At 40.8% G+C, this 21,480-nt stretch overlaps 1 protein-coding gene across 11 annotated transcripts in view; it reads left to right on the top strand.

The window, feature by feature from the left end:
• The window catches only part of myocd (myocardin), a 90,332-nt gene extending 70,281 nt beyond the window's left edge, over positions 1 to 20,051 (top strand). For 3 of the 11 annotated variants that reach the window (XM_026915287.3, XM_026915290.3, XM_026915288.3), the window contains 13 exons: positions 5,962 to 6,027; positions 9,116 to 9,171; positions 9,379 to 9,454; positions 9,739 to 9,903; positions 11,585 to 11,766; positions 12,143 to 12,244; positions 12,522 to 12,805; positions 13,105 to 13,261; positions 13,432 to 14,370; positions 14,510 to 14,653; positions 15,235 to 15,363; positions 16,187 to 16,244; positions 16,387 to 20,051. In XM_026915287.3, coding sequence (XP_026771088.1) covers positions 5,962 to 6,027; positions 9,116 to 9,171; positions 9,379 to 9,454; positions 9,739 to 9,903; positions 11,585 to 11,766; positions 12,143 to 12,244; positions 12,522 to 12,805; positions 13,105 to 13,261; positions 13,432 to 14,370; positions 14,510 to 14,653; positions 15,235 to 15,363; positions 16,187 to 16,244; positions 16,387 to 16,964 — 2,936 coding nt within the window. In that variant the 3' untranslated portion in view covers positions 16,965 to 20,051. Of the gene's footprint in view, positions 1 to 1,812; positions 2,336 to 5,961; positions 6,028 to 9,115; positions 9,172 to 9,378; positions 9,455 to 9,738; positions 9,904 to 11,584; positions 11,767 to 12,142; positions 12,245 to 12,521; positions 12,806 to 13,104; positions 13,262 to 13,431; positions 14,371 to 14,509; positions 14,654 to 15,234; positions 15,364 to 16,186; positions 16,245 to 16,386 lie in introns of those variants that run through there. The other 8 variants (XM_026915298.3, XM_026915293.3, XM_026915291.3 and 5 more) reach the window with 8 other exon arrangements.
• Positions 20,052 to 21,480: the final 1,429 nt, after the last annotated feature.

Below are 21,480 nucleotides of genomic sequence, written 5' to 3'. Positions count from 1 at the left end.
GTCTGTCTGATGTGTTCTGAGATATAGCCAAGAGCATGACAAGCTCCACTCCTCCGCTCCCCAGTTTTTTTCAGCTCTGCCTTCAGACTGTCTAAATCAGTAGTGACAGAGATAGTTACATTACATTGACCAATCAGTGTACATTACTGCACAGTGTACAACAAAAAGTCATTGATTACAGAACATGAAACAGGTGGGTGTCTGTTTGCAGTCCTGAACAAATTCACATCCTCTGACTTTCTGAAACAATGAGAATGTTATAGAATGTATGTTTCAGTTCTTATACTACATTAACCCATCAGGAAATCATTTTTTTATGTAGTTATACAGAAGAAAAAACTAACCAAGAAAATTGTAGATTCATTTAAGTTTTAAAATCTGTTTTTTAGTGAAAAACTGATAAATGATATTTGTGAATCCATAACACACTAAATTATACAGAGTGTGCAATATTGGTTATAATAAAACTCAAAAGCAAATGTTAACAATACTCTCAAAGCAAAGGTTTTTAATAAAATCTCCTTTTGGGGTGCCAATAAACACATCTCGGAGGATGGTAATATTGCTGATGAATTCAATATGGTGTTAACTGCAGGTTTCCAAGAAGCACTTAAAACTCCAGAGGTCATAAAGCTATATTACACCACAGCCATAACATAGCATGTAGCTAAATTCTATGCTATGGAACACGTGTGTGTCTGCTTAGGCAGATACTATATGATTGTAAACACTCATATATCATAAACCCAGAGCTGTGATTCATGTCCCGAGGTGTCACACTGAGCCGCTCTTGAGGAGTCTGCTCAGATGAAACATGTCTCCTCTAGAGACGCGAGGCCCAATTAAAGGGAGGGATTAGGACAGGACTCACTGACCCTCTGAGGAATTTCACAAGGATGCTCAGACTCAGCCGCTGCCACAACCTCCCTTTAAGCACTTTCACCTGCTAATTAAGCCTTCCAAGCGCCAGTCAAGGGGAACTGTGTGCGGCCAGGCGCTCTTTTCCCCAAAAAACAGCCCGCTTACAACTCAAGATGTACTAATGTAAATATTTGACTGCGCTTGTATATTGGACTGTGGAGCGTTACGCGTGGCGAAGGGAGTGGACAGATTGTTTGGGTGCCATTAGCGAGTTTAAGCCCTTGGATTCATTTAAAATCTAAAGTGCTTTAAAACGGCGAGCCAGTGCTGAGTCTGAAAAAAGCTTTGAAAAAGAGATGTGAGGAACACAGAAGTGTGAGCGGAGCTCAGCAATGACATCACTATAGTATTTCTCCTATATTCCCATCCATTTTCAGGAAACCTGCAAAGTGTAAACAGTCAGAAAAGGGACAGATGCATTAGTTTGCAAGAGTTTTTCAATTTTCAGCACAAGGTTCTTATTGTAGCTACTATATCTCTCGGAATTGCAAATAAAAAAATTTTTGGAAATGTCTGTACCTTGCTAAATTCTCCCCTCACATCGTTGTGCATTGCCTGGAGTAGAGCTGCAGATCCACAGGGACAGTTAAAGTGTTCCTGCTACCAAAGGAGACCAAACTAACTGCCCTGACATTTGTTGTGGATTGTGGGAGCTGGAGGAAAGGCTGTCAGAATACTGAGTGGAGATTTCTGCTCTTTAGATAAGATAAAATACACTTAGACTGACTCAGTTTAAGCACCGTACACCAGGATATATTTTTGTCTTTGTGATGATCTCCTGAGGAACATGTGAGAAGTATGAAAGACAGCCGCACTTTAAATTGAAATTTGTTCCAGACGGTACGATGGCATGCATCTCTTGCATTTAAGAGCAGATGTGAATATGAAGAGGAATGTTTTGTTGAGGAAGTAGAACATCTTAATTCTCAGCATTGACACCTGCTGATCTCCATGGTTGTATGTGTTTCGATGTGTGTGTGTGTGTGTGGTGGGCTCGCATGCTGCTGAACAGTAGGGGCAGCCCTGTCCTGTGCTGAGGGAGAACTCACTAGTGAGCTGGAGGAGGGCTCAGCTCACTCTCCTCCAGTTTAAGACCCTCCCAGCAGCACAGTCCTATCAGTTTCTCTCTCATGGAGCGGAGCCCCCACTGCTCCATGGAACCGTAGCCACTCTGAAGAGTCAAGCAGGCTGTCTGACACTCTGTGGTCGTCTTGCGCTCAGCATTTACATGTGTACAAGTTTGACACTTCTGTGCTCACTCGTTCGGAGCCACCCTGTTGATGACACTCTCCCCAACTGGACTGAAGTTAGCAAATTGCTCTGTTAATGCGCTGACACTGGAATCTTACTGTGACCAGAATGACCCTGCTGGGCTCTGAACACTCCGTACTGATTCGCAGCAAATTTAGATCAGGTAAGATATTTCATGCCGATCCTTTATCACCTACTTTGTTTGGATTGAAAAAACAGTTCAAAATATACTGTTTATTAAGTGTAATTACTTAAAACCACATTAAATAGTTATAAGGATAATGTTCAAGAATGGAATCATAAAGACAGATGCATGATTTTGTGGAACATATCGCTCTGTAACATTAAGCTGTGCTCATAATTATGTGCTTTTATGATGGTTGGAGTTGTTGTAGTCTTTTAGTGTACAGCACATGTGTAGTTATAGGTGACTGTTTGCTTCCAGTAGCTTGAACTGATGTGAGACAGAGGTCAAAGGTTATCAAATGACAAAGATGGTAGTTTGACATGACCTTACCAGTCTCAAGAGCTAGCTGAAGTGCTGCTTTAAAATCCTCCTAAAAGCTGACAGCTCATGTTCTTAGCTTGTTCGGCTGTTTTCTATCATTTTTCACTCCTCTCTCTCTATCTTGCCATCCTTCTTAGGAACTTAGAAGCCTCTCTTCTGTGCTCATGTTTATATACAAGTCGGCTCAAGGCACTTCTCTCACATGAATACTGGAATCTTGTCTAGAAATTAATCTGTTGTGAACAATACTGCCACCTCTCTGACATAAATGTTACTGACACAGGCGTAGATTTGTCTGTGACAAATATTAAAACACTCCACAGAGACAACTTGTTGACAACCAACTGAAAGGTCAATTGCACTTTGCTTTCAGAGACTTTATTTGAATTCACAGTTTGATTTTGTTTCTTCCTTAAATTTTTAATGGCTTACCCACAATTACAGGCAAAATTGAGCGTTTCCCTCCTGTTATTTAGAGCATTGACACAAAGGAAATGACCCCTGAGTCCAGAGGAAGGGTAGATGTAATGTCTCGGGTCCACAAAGTGGCATGGTAAAAAAAAAAAGTTGCTTATTTTGACCAGAACATATTAGTACTATAATGCTCAACAGATGTTGGACTGTTTACATAGAGATATAGGTTTTGCTTCTATAATGCACACTGGCTGCCACTATTTTCCCCTGTGTGAGTGTGTGTGCGTGAGAGAAAGCAGGGTAGATAGAGATCTGCCAGTGTGTCCCTTGTGGACATGTTCAAATCTTCGAGGAACTTCATTAGTGGCTGTAAGGGATGGGCGGAATTACGTAATTACATAACTGTGCACATGCTGTACCAAAAGCTCAGACATTTAAAGGTGTGTAGTGCAGAATTGGTGCCGTGCAGCTGAGAACTATCCAGTCGCAGTCACGTGATCGCTGCCGCCACAAAGGTGACTAGTTTGTAGGTTCTCAAGCTGTTTAATTGTCCATATCAGCTGATAATATACATGCCATTTCTGTATCAGACTGACTTCTTTGCTTTCACTTTGATTTTCCTTCCAAAAACTTCCGAAATTCCAAGATGGTATTATTATTTATATTATTGCCTCCACTACTAATTGGATGGATATTTGATTTGACAGCTAACCTATCCGTTAGATCCTATATAGTCCCCATTGTGGTTAAATTTTAGCTCCAATCCAGGCTGGGCCTAGTAAACAAGCACCGCCAATGCTAATTTCTTCACTCACTTGGATTAGCAGCTGGAGTTCAGCAACAAAAAACGACCCCAAAAAGACTTCACTGAGTTAGACTGTGTTCAACTGCATGTGCTCATTGTGTGTTTGGCCATGTGTGTGGTATTCTCAAATTACTGACAGCTTAATAAGTCTGTGAGCCTTCTGGTGAGTCAAAGCGAGTTTATCATGTCCTCCCACCACGATCCTTTCCCCTAACTTGCATAAATAATATGATTATTGCAAGCTACTGCATTACCTTCAGCATCTCCTTGGAGGTTGGGTCTTGATTTGACCTTAAATATTCTGTATAGAAATGCTCTTGAGTTGGTATCCAGAGAGCGAACGAGATGCCAGTGGTACACAAAACAATGGCAATCCTGATTAGATGCAAAAGCCGAACAGCTGGGCCTTGCCCATAGCCAAGTGTGCAGTTGCTGGTGTCATGAACTATACGGCTGGGATAAGTCATCCACTACAGAAGCACACTGATCATATGGATACAAATATCTCCGAGCCATCTGCATCATGTCAAGATTACTGCCTTATTGCTATTCACAGAAAGAGCATTTCACTTCAAAGGCCTCAGGATTTGTTTGTTCTTACTCTGATGAAGTCCACGATGTTCCGGCACTGGAAAAATGTATTTCTTATTATTCTACAACATGTAAGGGATTATTCAAAGTAACATACCAGTGAAAGTTTTTGGGGCATGATTCGACAACAGGCACAAATGCAAAACCATTAGGGTAGGAACGAGCTGTTTTTTTTTTTTTTTTAATTTCAGATATATGCCCCGAAGACAACTGGTGCAGCTATTTTAGGCCATTAAGTCAGCTCATATGGTTCTTATTGCTGAAGTTATTCGATCCAGAGTGTCTGTGAAGCTGTGATGGTTCTTATAGAGGATAATTATTTAGGGCAATCAAGGGGTTTGGCATTCTTCATCAAGCCCCCCTCCCCCCACCACAAACATCGCCAAATAGTGCTGATGCTGCCAGGGAGCAATCTCAGACCCATGCTCGAAGCCATTTTTTCTATAATTCACCTGTTCCTCTCACTGTAATGCTGCACTGATTTGTGTGTACCTCTGAAAAAGAGAAATCTTTAAAAACAACAGGTAGAAATATGTTGCATGTTGTAACATAAATGTTTGTGCATGACCCAGATTTCCTCAAACAACTTCATTTTTTCTGTTTAAAACAAGCTTGTAAAAAAAAAAAAGCTGTCCAAAACTGCTTCCAGGTAAAGTCCATGATGAGACTTGTGAGAACTGCCAGTGCTGTTCTGGGTGAGAGAGGTTCCTGTCTGGTGCCAAAAATCAGCCAGGCTCCCCTGCACTGTCCACCCATTTGCCCATTAACAGTCCACTCTTCTGTGCTTGGCAGTGGTTCTCAGCTACATCTTGCCCAAAATGTGTTCAGAAGAGAAGCAGATGTGCTGCAAGGAGACTGTTTTTTGTGTGAAAGCAGAAGTGTAGGTGATTTCTGCATGTCCTCTGCAATCACCGTTGAAAAGTTGCCTAACATTTGATCCATGGGTGCAAATTCCATTTTACAGCAATATACTAATTTGTCAATAGATAATCTCATAATGACTTCTCATGTAGTGACCCATAGTTGACACACTGACGGTCTGCTCTCCTGATGTGAGACACGCCACCCAAAACAAAGAAAGCAACAGACCCACAAATATTTCTTAAAACAGGATGTAGGTCTATGATAAACACAGCTCCTGGCTTTTAAACAACTCTCCCTACAGTGTGTGGTCCTCGTGGGCGTGATGGCCAGTGAAGAGGAGGGTCATAAATGCAAGAGCTGCTCCTTTAGCCCGTTGCTGGTTTGTGTACGTGTGTGATTCTGTTCTTTGCGCAGGACAGAGGAAAGACACTTTGATATCTCTGCATGCCTGCAGGGGATGATGTGTTCCCTGGCCAGACACAGATTTACAGTTCATTCTCTAGTTTTGCTTCACGGTTAGTGAATCACTCTCTCTCTCTCTCTCTCTCTCTCTCTCTCTCTCTCTCTGTCTCTCCTCTCCTCTTTCTCTCCCTTCCTCTACTCGCAGTCCTGCAGTTGAGGCTCCAGCAGAGGAGGACGCGAGAGCAGTTAGCAGACCAGGGCATCATGCCTCGTGAGTAACACCTCTTTTTTCACACTCATCACTAGCCACCCCCCCCCTCTGCCTCTCTGCTCCATTCTACCAAGTGGCGTTTCTGAGATGTGTCAGTCTGAAGCAAACCGGTTGATTGATTACAAGAGGTGGGGAAGTGGAAAAAAAAGTGGAGGTTATGGCATAAATGTGGAGAATCACACAGATCCGATGTTAGAGTGCACCTGGCCAGAAGTGTCAGGCTTTTCAGAGGAAGTACAGCAATGTTTGGCATAGGTCTTCCACAGAAGAATGAAAAAAGGAATGGCCTGTGCAAGTGATAAACATCAATGTGCTCCTTCATGCACATTCTGTGGTACAGGCTGACTTCAGTGGAATGCTCTTTGCTCAAGAGGCGCTCTGGGGCCACGAGCAAGCCAAGTGCACCACCAACACTACAATTGCCTCTGTTTTGCCACCAAAGCTTTCAAGACTCATCTGTCTTTAACATGTAGCAGCAAACCATCAGTAGGCCTGCTGAAATTCATTTTCTGTTAAGATGTCCTTCAATCATTAGGTTAGAAAATCAACCAGAAGTTCCTTACAGAGTATTTCGTGTACAGAAGCTATTCAGGTGAGGATACTGACAGTTGAATGATATGAAGTAAAATACCCAAAGGAATTAAAGAAAATACACCCCTTATCAGATGGCTGGCTCACCTGTGAACTCAGTGTCATACTCTCATAACCTACAAACACATATAAACATGCTCGCAGTGCCGTTATGGATCTGGGTCTCAGCTTACTCACAGTGTATTCTGCTCTTCAACTGGATATATTGAGACATGTTGCTGAATGGTATAGCAGGCAGAAAGGCTCCAGTGGTGAGATAACTAGTGTAAGTGCACACAGGAAAGGAATCTAGAGGCCTGCCCAGTCCTATCAATCTCTGGGAGACTGCCAAAGATAAATGCCCCCAAAATCAGGATTGGCCAGCCTGCAGCCCTTTAAAAAGAATTTTCAGCGACTGTTTATCAATTGATTACAGGCCAGAAGTGAATGAAGCTGGACGTTTGCCACAGCTGCCATCAACAAGCTTTTACCAGGCGAAATGTACATATATATTATTACAATGAATAACAGAGCTGGAGCTACTGGACAGTGTTCTGTAGCATGTTATAACTTCACTAAAGACAACTGTATCATTTGTATCTGACTGCAGAATGTCAGTGTTCTTGCAGGTTGCTTCACAATCTTACGGTTCTCTGCACATGTGTTCCAACCCGCCAAAGTGCACCTTATGTTTTAAAGAGAGCATGTGAGGCTGAAATTACTAAATCTGTTACATTCTTTTATGGATGGAATATTTCAGCCGTTCTTCTGTTGTCTGGAAGGATGATGGTCAGTGTGTGTGTGTGTGTGTGCCCCATATATACATCTCCCCAGGAACATCTGGTGTTTATTAGGCACTTGAAAGCAGCAGTCAGGCCTCTCAAGGCTGTTTGGCGTGTGGCCGGGAGGAGCTTGCGGCCTTTTCATGAGTCTTATTTCACCCTGTCTTGAGTAACTGTCCGAGAATATGCCTTTACATTCAGCTAAACTTCCGCAGTCTAATTTAAAGGCCTCATATTTCTTCTTTACACGTTTGATTGACAGAGGTGAAAAATAAACATAATGCTACCTGCAGTTTAGGGCAGAGGCAATAAATAATATCACGCAATAAACAATTTTAGATGAATTCCAATCTTTCTATGAGTAATTTTGCAAAGCAGACATTCTGTTATAGTGTATTATACTGACAGCCAATGGAAATTAAGTGGCAATCCAAACCAGAGCATACAAGACAACATAACTGTATGTTCTGGTCATGTATTTAACCATTCAAATTTCATTAAAATGGCAACATTGTGACTTTGAAACTGTATTTTTTTTTACTACTGGTAGAAGGAGATAGTTTATTATCCATGTGACTGACAGCTCCAGTGCAAAACTAACAGAATCTAGAAAACTTTAGAACACACTATATTAGGTGACTGAACATTTGTTGTTCTACCAGATTTCACATTTTTAGAGAAACATTTTCTGCTTATTTTAAGTCAGCTTATTTTAACAAAGTTTAAACCAGTGGTTCTCAATGTTTTTGTAGAGCAGGGACCCCTTTAACTGTAAAATAAATTCCATGGACTCCCTCAGTATGGATTTATTTCATCAACATTATTTAAATTTTTCAAACAATATTTTTTGGAGTCATAAATCTTTCTATTCCTGAAGTTTCCACCAATAGAAAACATTAGGTCTGAGTTGATTTTGGTGCTTGGACCCCTAAATATACTAACTTGGTCATGTGGGTTGTGATTTCCACCACTGTAACAAAAAAAATAATAATCAATCAATCAATTAATTAATTAATTAAAAAAATTTAAAAACACAGATTCCCTGGCTAAATCTGGCTGGCTGTAAATAAATCTAAGCCTACCTCACTGCAGACTGTTTAAATCCACTCTATATATTTGGCATTTCAAAAGATCTGTACATCGCATCCTTCTTCCAAAGAAGACAAGGAGTCTGGATGATGTCTTAGACTAAAAGGCTTAGCAGAAATCTAACATTTCTAATCTAATCAGCATAATTAGTGTTACTTAATCAGGCAGGGCTCCAGGAATAGGTACACTTTTACCACATTGCAGTTATCACATCCAGAGAGCACATCCATTAGATAACATGGATGGGAAACAATACGTTTACATTGGGGGTATACCTATGATGCACTTTCTCCATCTGTATATGATAGGAAATCATTCTGAAGCATACTGCTTTGCCTGAGGATCTTAGCAAGACTGCAGCAGTGCATTTAAACAACATGTATAATTGACATCTACAAGAAAAAGCTTATTGTCAACAACCCATATATGAGGTCAGATTACTTCTGTATGTTTTATAGAATTGATCAGACTAGCCATTGAAGCAACACTGTAACTGAGGACAATGCAGTTAACCCAGGAGTGGGCAGATGGGGCAAGCAAAGCTTATTTATGTAGGATTTATTGACAACGAGCACAGAGATGGCCTCACTGACAGAGATGGTTAGTTCCTTCTCATTTATTTAGTTCTTTCTCATTTATTTTTCCAGCCCTGAAGAGTCCAGCTGCATTCCATGAGCAGAGGAAAAGTCTTGAACGCTCCAAGGTCAGAGCAAAACGCCACTTTATCTTTCTGAGGCAAAAGTAAACATGACTCCTTGGCACGTGCCATATCTGCCAGGAGGAACTTATGTGTTATTTGGAAAATAAATATGGATAATAGAGAAATTGTCTAGTATCCTGCACAAATAAGGCATTTGGTTTAAAGGTCAATTCTGCTGTCCTTCAGGCACTAATTGTTAATATTTTGCAGACTGGGGATTATTTAAAGCATAAAATCCGAAGTAGACCAGAGAAGTCAGAGCTGGTTAACATGCACATTCTACAAGGTAAGACCTTCAGTGCTTACCACATTGTCATATGAAATTAAAAAAACAAAACTACAAATTAAAATGGTTTGTATAGGCAGTAGTTCATACAACAATTAATTAGATGCATTTTCGGCTGCTTGATCCACATTGAGTGATGAGCATCATGGGTGAGGCCTGACTTGGACGGTCAGACAATAACTGTTTATGTTAGAAACCCTACCATTGCTGCATGGTGTATGCATGCAAGTGGAAGGTTTTGGATCTGGATTAATACTGCTTATGATTGCTGTGTTACTATGCAGACTCGGCCAGCGAGGGCCCCGCTCAAGACTCACAGAGCAAACTGAAGCGTGCCCGACTTGCTGATGACCTTAATGAGAAAATCGCCCTGAGACCAGGTCCACTGGAACTAGTTGAGAAGAACATCATACCCGTTGATTCAACTGTTAAAGAGGCTGCTTTAAAAGGTACCAGAAACTGTTAGGTTGACGTTGGCAGATATTACACACTGCTTGCAATTCACAATTTGTATATCAAATCAAAAAGAAATGCAGAGGACATATTTTCAAGCTATTTTCATGCTCTGACGATGACTCACTGACCCCAAAAAACACTCATACCAAGTGATATTTAGCAAGATTCCTGACAATCCTTCCAAACTTTTCCTCACCAAACACAGCTTGATTTAGGAGGCCATCGGCTCTAGCGCACGAGTGTTAACTCAATGTTGTGTTTACTATGCTGCAATAACCACACTACGTCCCTTCAGATTCTGCTCAGATTCAGTGTTTTTAGACATACTCAAAAGTAAACACTCTGTTTTCTACTCGGACTTGTCTGTAAATGTATTGCATAAGCTGACCATAAGGCAGAAGACTTCAGTTTACATTACCTCTGCGGGAAGACGAGCATGTTTTATTGAGACAAACAGCAGCTGTAATTGGACCCACCCTTTTCTCTAGAGATCAAATGAACGTGGCCTCTCGCTGCTCTGTTTTGACTCGTCATGATTTATGTGGCTCCACCGAGCCACCTACAAAGGTGTCTGAGGGGGGGACTGTGCCGCTCTGCAGCTGTCTGCAGTGCTGAGACCCCCATCCTGTAACACTCCCATGACCTACTCTCCGGGTTTGATTATTAGACCTGCAGGCTTTTAAATAAGCAAAGGAGCTCTGAGATTTTACAATGTTCCCGGTAGGGTAATTGCAAGCTCTCTGTAATCTGAAAAGTCTTCAGTATCTGTATATATACACACTCAGAAGGAATTTGTCTATTCTTTGAGCAACATTCGGTACATTTATCCCTCATATATTTTTATCAGATTCGTCAGTATGGGATGAACTTAGTTGGTAAAAGTGGACAGGTAGAGGTCAGGTGTCTCTAGTTACAGTGTCCAGTCCAGTCTAACACCAACAGGTGGAAGGAAAAAAACACTCATACTTTCCTTGGCTGTTGCTGGACAGCAGTTAGGCTTGGGGGAGGGTACACAGGGTTTGTGCCCAGCACACTGCAGGCAGAGTGTCTGTCATGATTGAAACCAGGGCCCACACTCTTGGCAGGTCACATGCTTAGATACTAAACGAGTCACACAAGTGTCAGCACACACACATATACACACACCATTTCCCATCTCAACGCAAACTGGCACTATACACTGTCCCTTTCGTAGCCCCTAGGCTGACCTCTGCTGATAGGACAAAGCTGCTCAGTACTATCAAGGTCCCCCTTTAGAATGTCAGCCTGCTCCCTCTACATCACGGCACCACTGAGCGAAGTGCTTTGACTAGGCGCAAGTGAAAAACAAATAGCACCATTCAGCAATAGCCAGGATCAAGTCTGCAGCACAAAAACGTAAGGCACAGTAGGATTTTGGGTCCAAGTATGAATCAGTTGCAGCCCCTGCCTATACATGTACAAGATTGGAAGACACTTTCCAAAATCTTTACACAGACACATGTTTCAGAGTCATCTTCTTAGTAAAGATGTTAATCAGTCTGTTAGTTATTAGTCATAGCTTCAATCTAAGAATTATTTAATTGGTATTCCCTCTTCAATTTGTTTGTTTGCATGTTTGACTTCACAATTTTATCTCAGTTCCTAGGAGTTGCAGTGTTTTGGTACAGTTTTGTCCATTTGTTATGTTTCTAGTGAATCATGGGAAGTTTCCGAAGCAGGAGGACTCATATGCATTTGAGGAGGACAGCAGCAGCGAGAGCCTGTCTCCTGAACAGCCACTTAGTGACGAGTCCCAGAGCTCAGCCGGGCCTTTGGCAGAGAGCAAGGCCAGCGGTGGCATTCCATCCCCCTCACGGACCACAGGCCCTACACAGGTGATAAACTATACTAACATACTACAATACACACTACTCAATCTACACTGACTAAACTATAAGGTTATTAATAGACTGCAAATCAACAGGATTCCACAAAATACAGCAAGCCCCTTAGATTTTACAGAAGTGTCAGAAATAGCTTTGAAAAGTCTGCCCTCTGTGGCAGTGAATTAAATTGCAGTGTCCTGCTTAATTTGTTATCAGTGTATAAAAGGTATTAGGCTTACAGTGCTGACATGCCCCTACAAACTGGAAACAATATAATGGCCTTTACATTTTTCCTGGTATGGCTCAAAAGACACAATTGACAAGAGACCTATTTGAATTAAATACTTTCAGCTCTCTTGCTAAGTTGTCAAACTTTACTGTTAAGGGGTCACAAACCAGAGAATCAACTATTCAAAACCAAGAAGAAGGTCCAGCTGTGACAAACAGCCAGACAGCTCCACCCATTCCAGTCCCTGCAATAATAAAGGTAGGACAAGCATTTTCTCCAAATAGTGTCTGCAAATATTAGTAATAAAGATGACTGAAAACATTTTATTGCCAAGTATAACAATTATACCAGTAACTGGTGCATTACAGCCTACATCCAAGAGAATGCAAATACACATACAATCATTTAATATAGACATTATTTGCTTTAATAGTTCTATATATCTACCATTAAGTAACCCAATGATAAACTATGATAAATTCAAATGATAAACACTTCAATATTCTTTTATTTGCCCTCGGTGACCATGAAATAGTCGAAAACATCAGACAAGAATCGTCATAAGAAGCCCAAAGATGTTAAGCCGAAGGTGAAGAAGCTGAAGTATCACCAGTACATTCCGCCAGACCAGAAAGCAGAAAAGTCTCCTCCTCCAATGGACTCAGCCTATGCCCGGCTACTGCAGCAGCAGCAGCTCTTCTTGCAACTGCAGATTCTCAGCCAGCAGAAGCACCAGCAGCAGAATCACTCACACCAGTCCCAGTGCCCACAAAGCCAGAGCTTTAGCTACCAGCCCGTACACCAGCATCTGTCAACCAAGTGAGTCTCATATACACACACATATATATATCTATCTATATATATATATATATATATATATATATATATATATATATATATATATATATATATACACACATATATCTATCTATCTATATATATATACATATATATAGATAGATAGATATAGATATAGATATAGATATATAGATAGATATAGATATAGATATATAGATATAGATATAGATATAATATAGATTTGGTCAGAATATTCCAAATGCAGTCCTATTATTATGGATGAAATTTTTGTCTGAGCTGACTGTGTGAATATCATTCAGGCAGACCAGTGAACAGCAAACGCCATGCAGTTCCAGTGCTGCTACCAGTACAGAAAGCAGCAGCTCCTCATCTCCTGTAAAGACTACATACTGCAATGCATCCAACATGACTCCAGTCAGACCAGGGCCTCTGCCTGCTAATCTTGATGACCTAAAGGTACTAAATGCACTTATCTGGAGACATCTGACACATTTGCAAATCTACATACAGTATCTTCATATAGTAAAGTTATACAGGTGTAGTCTTTGCAGATGTAGTACGAGAAGTGAAGAACTTGGAACATTACTTGTATTGAGCCCAGTTTTCCTGTTTATTCCTGGCAACAGGTGTCTGAGCTTCGGCAGCAGCTGAGAATACGAGGTCTCCCAGTGTCAGGAACTAAGACTGCCCTCATAGAAAGGCTGAGGCCCTATAAAGACTCTAGCGCCGCTTCTCCCTCCAGCTCTGGAGATATCACAACTGTGACCTTCCCAGTGACCCCCACTGGCTCGCTCTCCTCCTATCAATCCCCAAGTTCTTCTGGTACCATGTCCCATGTAGGGGGGTACTACCCATTCTGCAGTACTACATCCACCCCACCCATCTCTCCTGCCTCCTCTGAGCTGTCTGTCAGTGGCTCTCTTCCTGACAGTTTTAGCGATGTCACTATGTCCTCTCCACAGTTTGGCCTGCAGCCATCGCCGGCTCAACTGAGCACAGAGGACAACCAGAATTTGGGGAACTGCCTGCATGGTGAACCAGGCCTGGACACTGAGAAGGACAAAATGTTGGTGGAGAAGCAGAAGGTGATTGAGGAGCTGACATGGAAATTACACCAGGAGCAACGGCAGGTGGAGGAGCTGCGGATGCAATTGCATAAACGGAAGCACAGTCATGGCCTGCAGGAGCCAGTGCACTTGCAGCATCCAAGCCAGATGCAGCACTTCTTTGGCGTGTCTATTAAACAGGAGCATGTGGCCTCCAGCTGTCCAATGGCCTCCAAGCAGCCAAAGAATGGGCCCCCAAACAGCTGCATGGAGCCAATGGGACACTGTGGCCTAGGTGGTGGACTTCGGAGCCTGGATGTACCCTCCTCTAGAAGTCCTTCTGGTCTCCCAGCCTATCTAAGCCCACAGTGCTCTCCTCAAGACTCACCAGTGACCAAGAACTCAAGCAGTCCACAGCCCAACAGTCTGCCTTCCTCTCCTAGTCATCCATTTCTACTCACACCTCCCCTGGGTAGGGACAGCTGCCCTCACAATGGAGCCAGACCACATCCCATGCAGGTACACAGCCTCATACAAAGACCTATAGTTGCTTTCTGATGTAGGGCTTCAGTCCTTTTCAACAAGGAACATGGAATATAACTGGTAGAACTTATAAGGTTCTGAAACAAATCTAACAAAATATCGCTCTTTATCGCAGCTCCAGCAGAAGAATGTTGCTCAGTCTGTAAGCTGCACCTATTCACCTGACCAGAGAAGTATGCAGCCAGTGTACCCAAGCAATGAGAATAACCTAAACACCAGAGGGTCTTCTAAGGCCAAAAGTCCAAACATGCAGCAAAAGGTTTGTAAGGAGATGAGATTAGTCCACATCATCCCACCTTCTTAACTGTATTCATGCACAAAATCTATCTGGAAAAGCCTTCACACACAAACTCACTGTTCTTCTCATTTTCCTTCTATCTGTGGCCACAAAACCAATCCTCCCACAGTTATCCTATATATTACTTCGTTACACACAAAAACAAACAATTATCTGTAATACCTTCTACAAGTTTCAACAATCATCATCAATGAAAACACTGGTCACATGTTTTCATCAGCCCATTATTCACTGAACTGAATAAACATTACTAGTCACAAGTTTCTCAATGTGCATGAATCTGATCATGTGGTCATATCACATGCCAAACTCACACAAGATGGTAGGACAACTCAAAGCTACCTGCTATTATTCTATGTTAATAGATAATTCCAGGACAGATAGTGAGGAAAGAAATGAACAGTTGATCCTTTTCCCCTTCCCATGGCCAAACACATATAATGCCTGCTACACACGAGCGTGATATGTGAAAACTTCTCAGCCTTTATCTGGTACCTCTTCTACATCTGAGGTATAACGTTTCACCCTATCTCCTCATATAGATGGCAATATTACACTCTCCCAGGCACATTGGCCAAAAGTGCGCCACCTCCACCACTACCTTCTGTAGCTCAGACTCTACTGCATCTGCCATTAAACAGCCCCCATGCTATGAGGATGCAGTGAAGCAGGTAAAGGAGTCCCAAGACCAGCTGAGCCTCATGCCTTCCACCATCACTCCAGCTTCTAGCATCGCTCATACACACAGAAATCACAAACACTTTTTCTCTTCTATGCCACCCTCACAATGCACACTTCTCTGCTTTCACATTGCATGATCAGCACCCTAATACAGGAACAGTCGTGCTGATTAGAGAGCTTCCTGGCTGATATTTGCCTAAAAATAACACTCAAGTGAAATTACACCCAAAAAATTGTTTACCTATATTGGTCTCGATTGTGACTTATATATATATACATATATATTGATGTTAAAAAAAAAACTGAATTTGATTTGAACTTTTATGCCTAAAAAAATTAGACAATGTGCACTTCCTGGATTTGAAGTGAAATAGTTTTCAAATTCAATCTGTTTTCAGGCTTTGACATGTTGAGTCAAAACCAGAAAGTAAGCAAGCATACTGGTTCTACAAGTTTAGTTTCTATCAGCACGTTAGTGGTATAGAAGAGAAAAATTCAACATTTGATTTTTGGGTGGAATTCCCATGTAAGAGCATTAAACGGCAGTGTCAATACTGCAGGATAAGCCGTTATGTAAAAGAAATTGTTTATCTTGCTGCAGTCATTATGCAATATTCTTGTCGTGAGAATTAAACAAGATGTACTATATTTGACAGTTTCAGTGGCTTAGTATAATTGTTGTGTCCAACTGTGGCAGTGACATTTTGTACGTTTATAATAACTACAACCCAAATGCAGAGTGCCAAATTACAGAATATGAGACCAAATGTTTGTATGATTAATGAGTTACATGAGTGCACTCTTTTGTTGCAGCAGATGACCAGAAGTCAGCAAATGGATGAACTCCTTGATGTCCTTATTGAAAGTGGAGGTGAGTATACAAGTAGAAATGTATAAAAGTAGCATGCCCCTTCTAGTCCCCTACCCCCATTCCTTAATCTAACCTGATAAATCTGATAAATGCTGTAATGTCCTTCCCCTCTTCCTGCACTGCCCATCTCCCCCCCATCAAGAAATGCCAGCTAACGCCAAAGAAGAGAGGTCCCCTGTAACCAAAGTTGTGCCTCACCTTACAGTTTCGCCCAGCAACACTGCCACCAGTGCCCCGCCCATGCCAAAGTTCCACCGCCACTACAGCCACATTTCGCCCTCTGAGGTGCCATATGAGCATGCTGCAGGGCACACCGAGTGCCATCTGGAGGTGCTTCTGAGCCCTGTGAGCCGCCATGGTGACATCATCCCTGTCAAGTTGGGCACTGAGGAGGGCCAGCTGGAGGAAATAGGAGACTCCTTTCCAGGTCATCACCATGACGACAAGTTGCTCAGCAACAGGGACATGATGGACACGCCTCTGTCACCCATGGCCACCAAAGTCTCGCCAGTGCCCACGGATGGCCAAGGGCTTGGCATGACATTCTCCGAGTCACCATGGGAAAGCATGGAGTGGTTGGACTTAACTCCTCCCAGCTCAGCCACGGCATTCAGCAGCAGCATGGCTCCATCAGCACCCAGTATCTTCAACACAGAGTTCTTGGACGTGAGTGACATTGGACTGAACTCAGCCATGGACCTGCATCTTGAGCACTGGTGAAGTCGACCAGGGAGCTCCATTAGTTAAAACATACAGCTAGGTATATATTGAGAAGTAACACGAAGCACTTCACATCAAAAATTTTAAAAGATGTGGTTTTCCACAAAATGCACAGCCAACAGGATAAAATAAAGCTACAGTCTGACCTGTTAAAATATCAGTCGATATTTCTTCCTATAGTTTAACTAAAAAAAAAACTTGTTCTGGTCCAAAACTTGAAAATCCTTTGGACTTTATATTGTGGGAAAGAATGTGGGAAAGAATGTGGGAAAGAATTACTGGAAATAATAGAAACCAAACGAACCGAATCCATTCAAACTAAACATCTAAAACATCTAAGTTCAACAGCATTCACAATCCATTTGTAAATATTACACTACTGCTTCAAACGTTTTTCCTGCACGTGGTGTGTGGCGAAACACTCCTGAAGTGCTCACAAAAACAAATCACCACCACATGTATTCTAATGTGCTATTGTAAATATTCATTAATGCTCACACTGCACCTTGAGTAGTATAGTACTTTGTCACATTTGGCTTGACATATATTTTTGGACAGCATGTAATTGCCTCTGTTCTATTATTTAGATATTTTCTGTTTCCATCCCCATTTTATTTTTTAAAATCATTTTAATTTATTTAGACAGCTGAGATACAATGTACTTGTATCAGAATATATCTTTATCTATAATATGAGAGTATGTCTTAGTTGCAAGTCCATGGATTAAATACAAACATGCTAATTTTACAGTCAATGCATTTAGGTCAGGACTCCACAATGAAAACATGTCACCCTTGATTTTTATTCCCTTAACGAATGACTACATATAAAACTTTATAGGCATGTGGTACACATCTTCAACATGTTTTTCCTTTGCAAAAATATGTTACGTTTACATTTCGCTCACTGCTTGCCCCTATATGAAAGATTCCATCTTTATGGCTGTTTGTAATATGACTAATAATATTGACGCGTGACCCATTTGCTATCTTGGAAGATGTCACATCTCAGATGTATTTATTTGGACATTTGGATATTTGCATAGATATATTTATATGGAAGATATTTATGAGACATTCCTTTGTTTAGGAACAGGATACAGGAGATGCATATCCTCACACAAGAGATTCTTGAAAACCATGGTTGGCCTAGGAAAATCTGACTCCTGAGTTTTATTTTTATACAGAACTGCAATACTAACCGTCACATCCTCAGATGCACTTTTTGTGTCTTAAAAATGATCCAAACATAAATATATTTTATAAAAGAAAATATTCTGAAAAGACACTATTATGGAAAGTTTCAAACGTCGCACTGGCGCGTACTCATTAAAGTCATACAACTGTCATACAATATTAAAATATGCTGCAGTTTGAGCTCAAGTGATGGACCAGCTTCAGCTGTGTTGAAACAAAAGCACACACACACATTTACACAAAATGCCCTAATGCTTATGGGTGTAATTACCAATAAAATTGGAAGTTGGAATGGCACAAACTCTTTTCTAATATAATTTTATAATATTATACATACAGTATATTTTATAATATTGTACTACTATTATTATTATTATTATTGACTATACAGCTGAAAATTCAACTGCAAATCATGGTTAAAATATTACATTCAGTTTTAGATACTCTACAACCAGACACAAGCTTCATACGGACACACTATAGATGAAAGTGAAGGTCAATGTGTTTTTAATTTTATTTCCCTTTCTTCGTTTCTCCACGGATGAGTCAGTGATGTAGCAAGTTAGGCTAAATGTTCCGACTAAAAGCTCAGTTTCACTTGGTTAATATGTTTTTGTACTTTTTTTTTTTTTTTTTTTTTTTTGCAATGTAACTGAAAGCTGAAATTCAATTTCAAGTTGAGGAATTCATTGACAAATGGAAATATTTTTTACAAGAACAGTGTTCATGGAAGTGGCCCGTTCTTCCCAGCAGTTGTGCAGAATGAAATGTAATATACTGTGTATTGTTTTACTGTGAACATTTGCACCCACAGCGGGGCTGGCAGATACAAGACCTGTGGACATTTTTCTCTTTATTAATTCAACAGTATTTTGTGTGTATGCAAAAAAAAAAAATAATAATGCATCTTTGTGTATTGTCGCCTGGGTGCCTGATTAGTGGGAGGAAAATCAAGTTCACTTTGACGATTTAAACTGTGAACAGAGCAGATTTGTGTGTGCTACAAGACATTTGAATGGATTTTGTCATATTTGGATTGGTGGAGGACTTAAGCGCCAGCAATGATCACCAAACATTCTCAATTTCCACACCAATGAACAATTTATGTTGTTAACACTGCACACTATCCTCAGATTTCCCCTCTTTTGACCATATAAACCATTTAAATATTGAATGTAAATGAACAGCACAGTGATAAGAGCATTCCCACTGTGGCCTTATGTTAGTGTATTTAACCTTCATTTAGGGCTTCACAGATCAAGTAGAAGATTCAATTTATTTACTTTTTATCAGAGACAAAAAGCAACAGAACCGGTTCATCTTTGATTTCGTGGACTGTAATAGCTTTACTTTTGTACAAATCCTTCTACACAACAGGTTTACAGAGACTGAGCTTTGGAATAGGAGAATGTAACGAATCTGCATTGGATTTATAATATATATATGTCCATCCACTGCGGTATGGAGGACTGTATCACTAAGAAATGTTTTGGGTTTTTTTTTACCTCCATTATGCCAGTGAAGAAACTTATAACAGACCAAGCACTCACTCAGCCATGTTCTCCTTTTTTACCTAATGGTCTGTAGTGCTGGATCAAAATTTTAATGACACATTATGCATCAATTCCAGTCTTACCACACACTACTCCTAGCCAACCGGATGAGTGAGAGAGAGTTCCATCATTCCATAACATCTGTCCAGTACACATGATTGCTCTGTCTTGCTGAAGAAAACAAATTTGTGTTGTTTTTGTCTTCATTTTTTTTTCTCCTGGGGAAGAAATATATAGATGTGACAAAAAGCTTTTGTACTGCTTGGCCACTGAACAGCTTTACAATGTAAACCGTCTCAGTATGTCTCCACCACTGTACTATTAAAACTTCAATAAACACCAACAAATTAAAAATTTCCAAAAGATTGAGTTTCCTGAGTAATAGATTTAATTTTTTTTATCATGTTGCTGCTTCAATGATGAAACAGTTGTACAAATCTAAATTGTCATCTCAATTCAATTCAAATCAATTTGTCTATTTGTATAGCACATTTAACAATGGACATTGTAACAAAGGAGCTTTACAGAATTACATCAATTCTGGATCAATTTTACATGTATCAATTTATCACTAACGAGCAAGCCAGAGGCAATGGTGGCAAGGACAAACTCCTTGAGATGATATGAGGAAGAAACCTTGAGAGGAACCAGACTCAGAAGGGAACCCATCCTCATCTGGGTGACACCAGATAGTGTGATTATAAAATTATAAATAATTACTCTTCTATAGCAGTATACTACACTCGCCAGCCACCTTTTTAGGAACATCTGTGCAACTGCACATTCATGCAGTTATCTAATCAGCCAATCATGTTGCAGCAGTACACTGCATAAAAACATGCAGATACAGGTCAAGAGCTTCAGTTAATGCTCACATCCAACATAAGAATGAAGAAAAAGTGTGATCTCTGTGACTTTGATCATGTTTGCTGTTTTCCACACCATTCTGTGTAAACTCTAGAGACTGTTGTGTGTGAAAATCCAAGGAGATCAGCAGTTTATGAAATATACAAACCAGCCCATCTGGCACCAACATCCATGCCACAGTTAAAGTCACAGAGATCCCAGTTTTTCCCCCATTCTGATGTTTGACATGAACATTACCTGAAGCTCTTGACCTGTATCTGCATATTTTTATTCACTGCACTGCTGCTACATGATTGGCTGATTAGATAACTGCATGAATGTTCAGGTGTACAGGTGTTCCTAATCAAATGTGTGGTGAGTGCATATAGGCAAAAAGTGCTTATTGTATTTACTGGAACTTGTGAGCAACTTATGAGTACATTTACAGCATTTGGCAGACACCCTTATCCAGACCGACTTTACAGTTATCGCATCTACACAACTGAGCAGTTGAGGGTTAAGGACCTTGCTCAAGGGCCCAGCAGTGGCAACTTGGTGGTGCTGGAATATGAACCCTCAACCTTCTGATCAGAAGTCTGAAGTATCAGCCTGAAGTTATTAACTGTTCAATAATGGAGACTCAAGTGCAAACTGTTCTTAACAATTGCACTCCTAAGGCTATCCAAGGAAGAACATCCACAGCCATCCTCGTGGTTTCTATATGGTACCATCCACAGCATCCTCATGGTTTCTATATGGTACCATCCACAGCAACCTCATGGTTTCTATATGGTACCATCCACAGCAACCTCATGGTTTCTATATGGTACCATCCACAGCAACCTCATGGTTTCTATATGGTACCATCCACAGCAACCTCATGGTTTCTATATGGTACCATCCACAGCAACCTCATGGTTT

The sequence above is a fragment of the Pangasianodon hypophthalmus genome, chromosome 12 (genome assembly GCF_027358585.1).
Source record: "Pangasianodon hypophthalmus isolate fPanHyp1 chromosome 12, fPanHyp1.pri, whole genome shotgun sequence".
Lineage (NCBI taxonomy): Eukaryota > Metazoa > Chordata > Actinopteri > Siluriformes > Pangasiidae > Pangasianodon > Pangasianodon hypophthalmus.
This window is presented reverse-complemented; position numbering and strand designations above follow the sequence as displayed.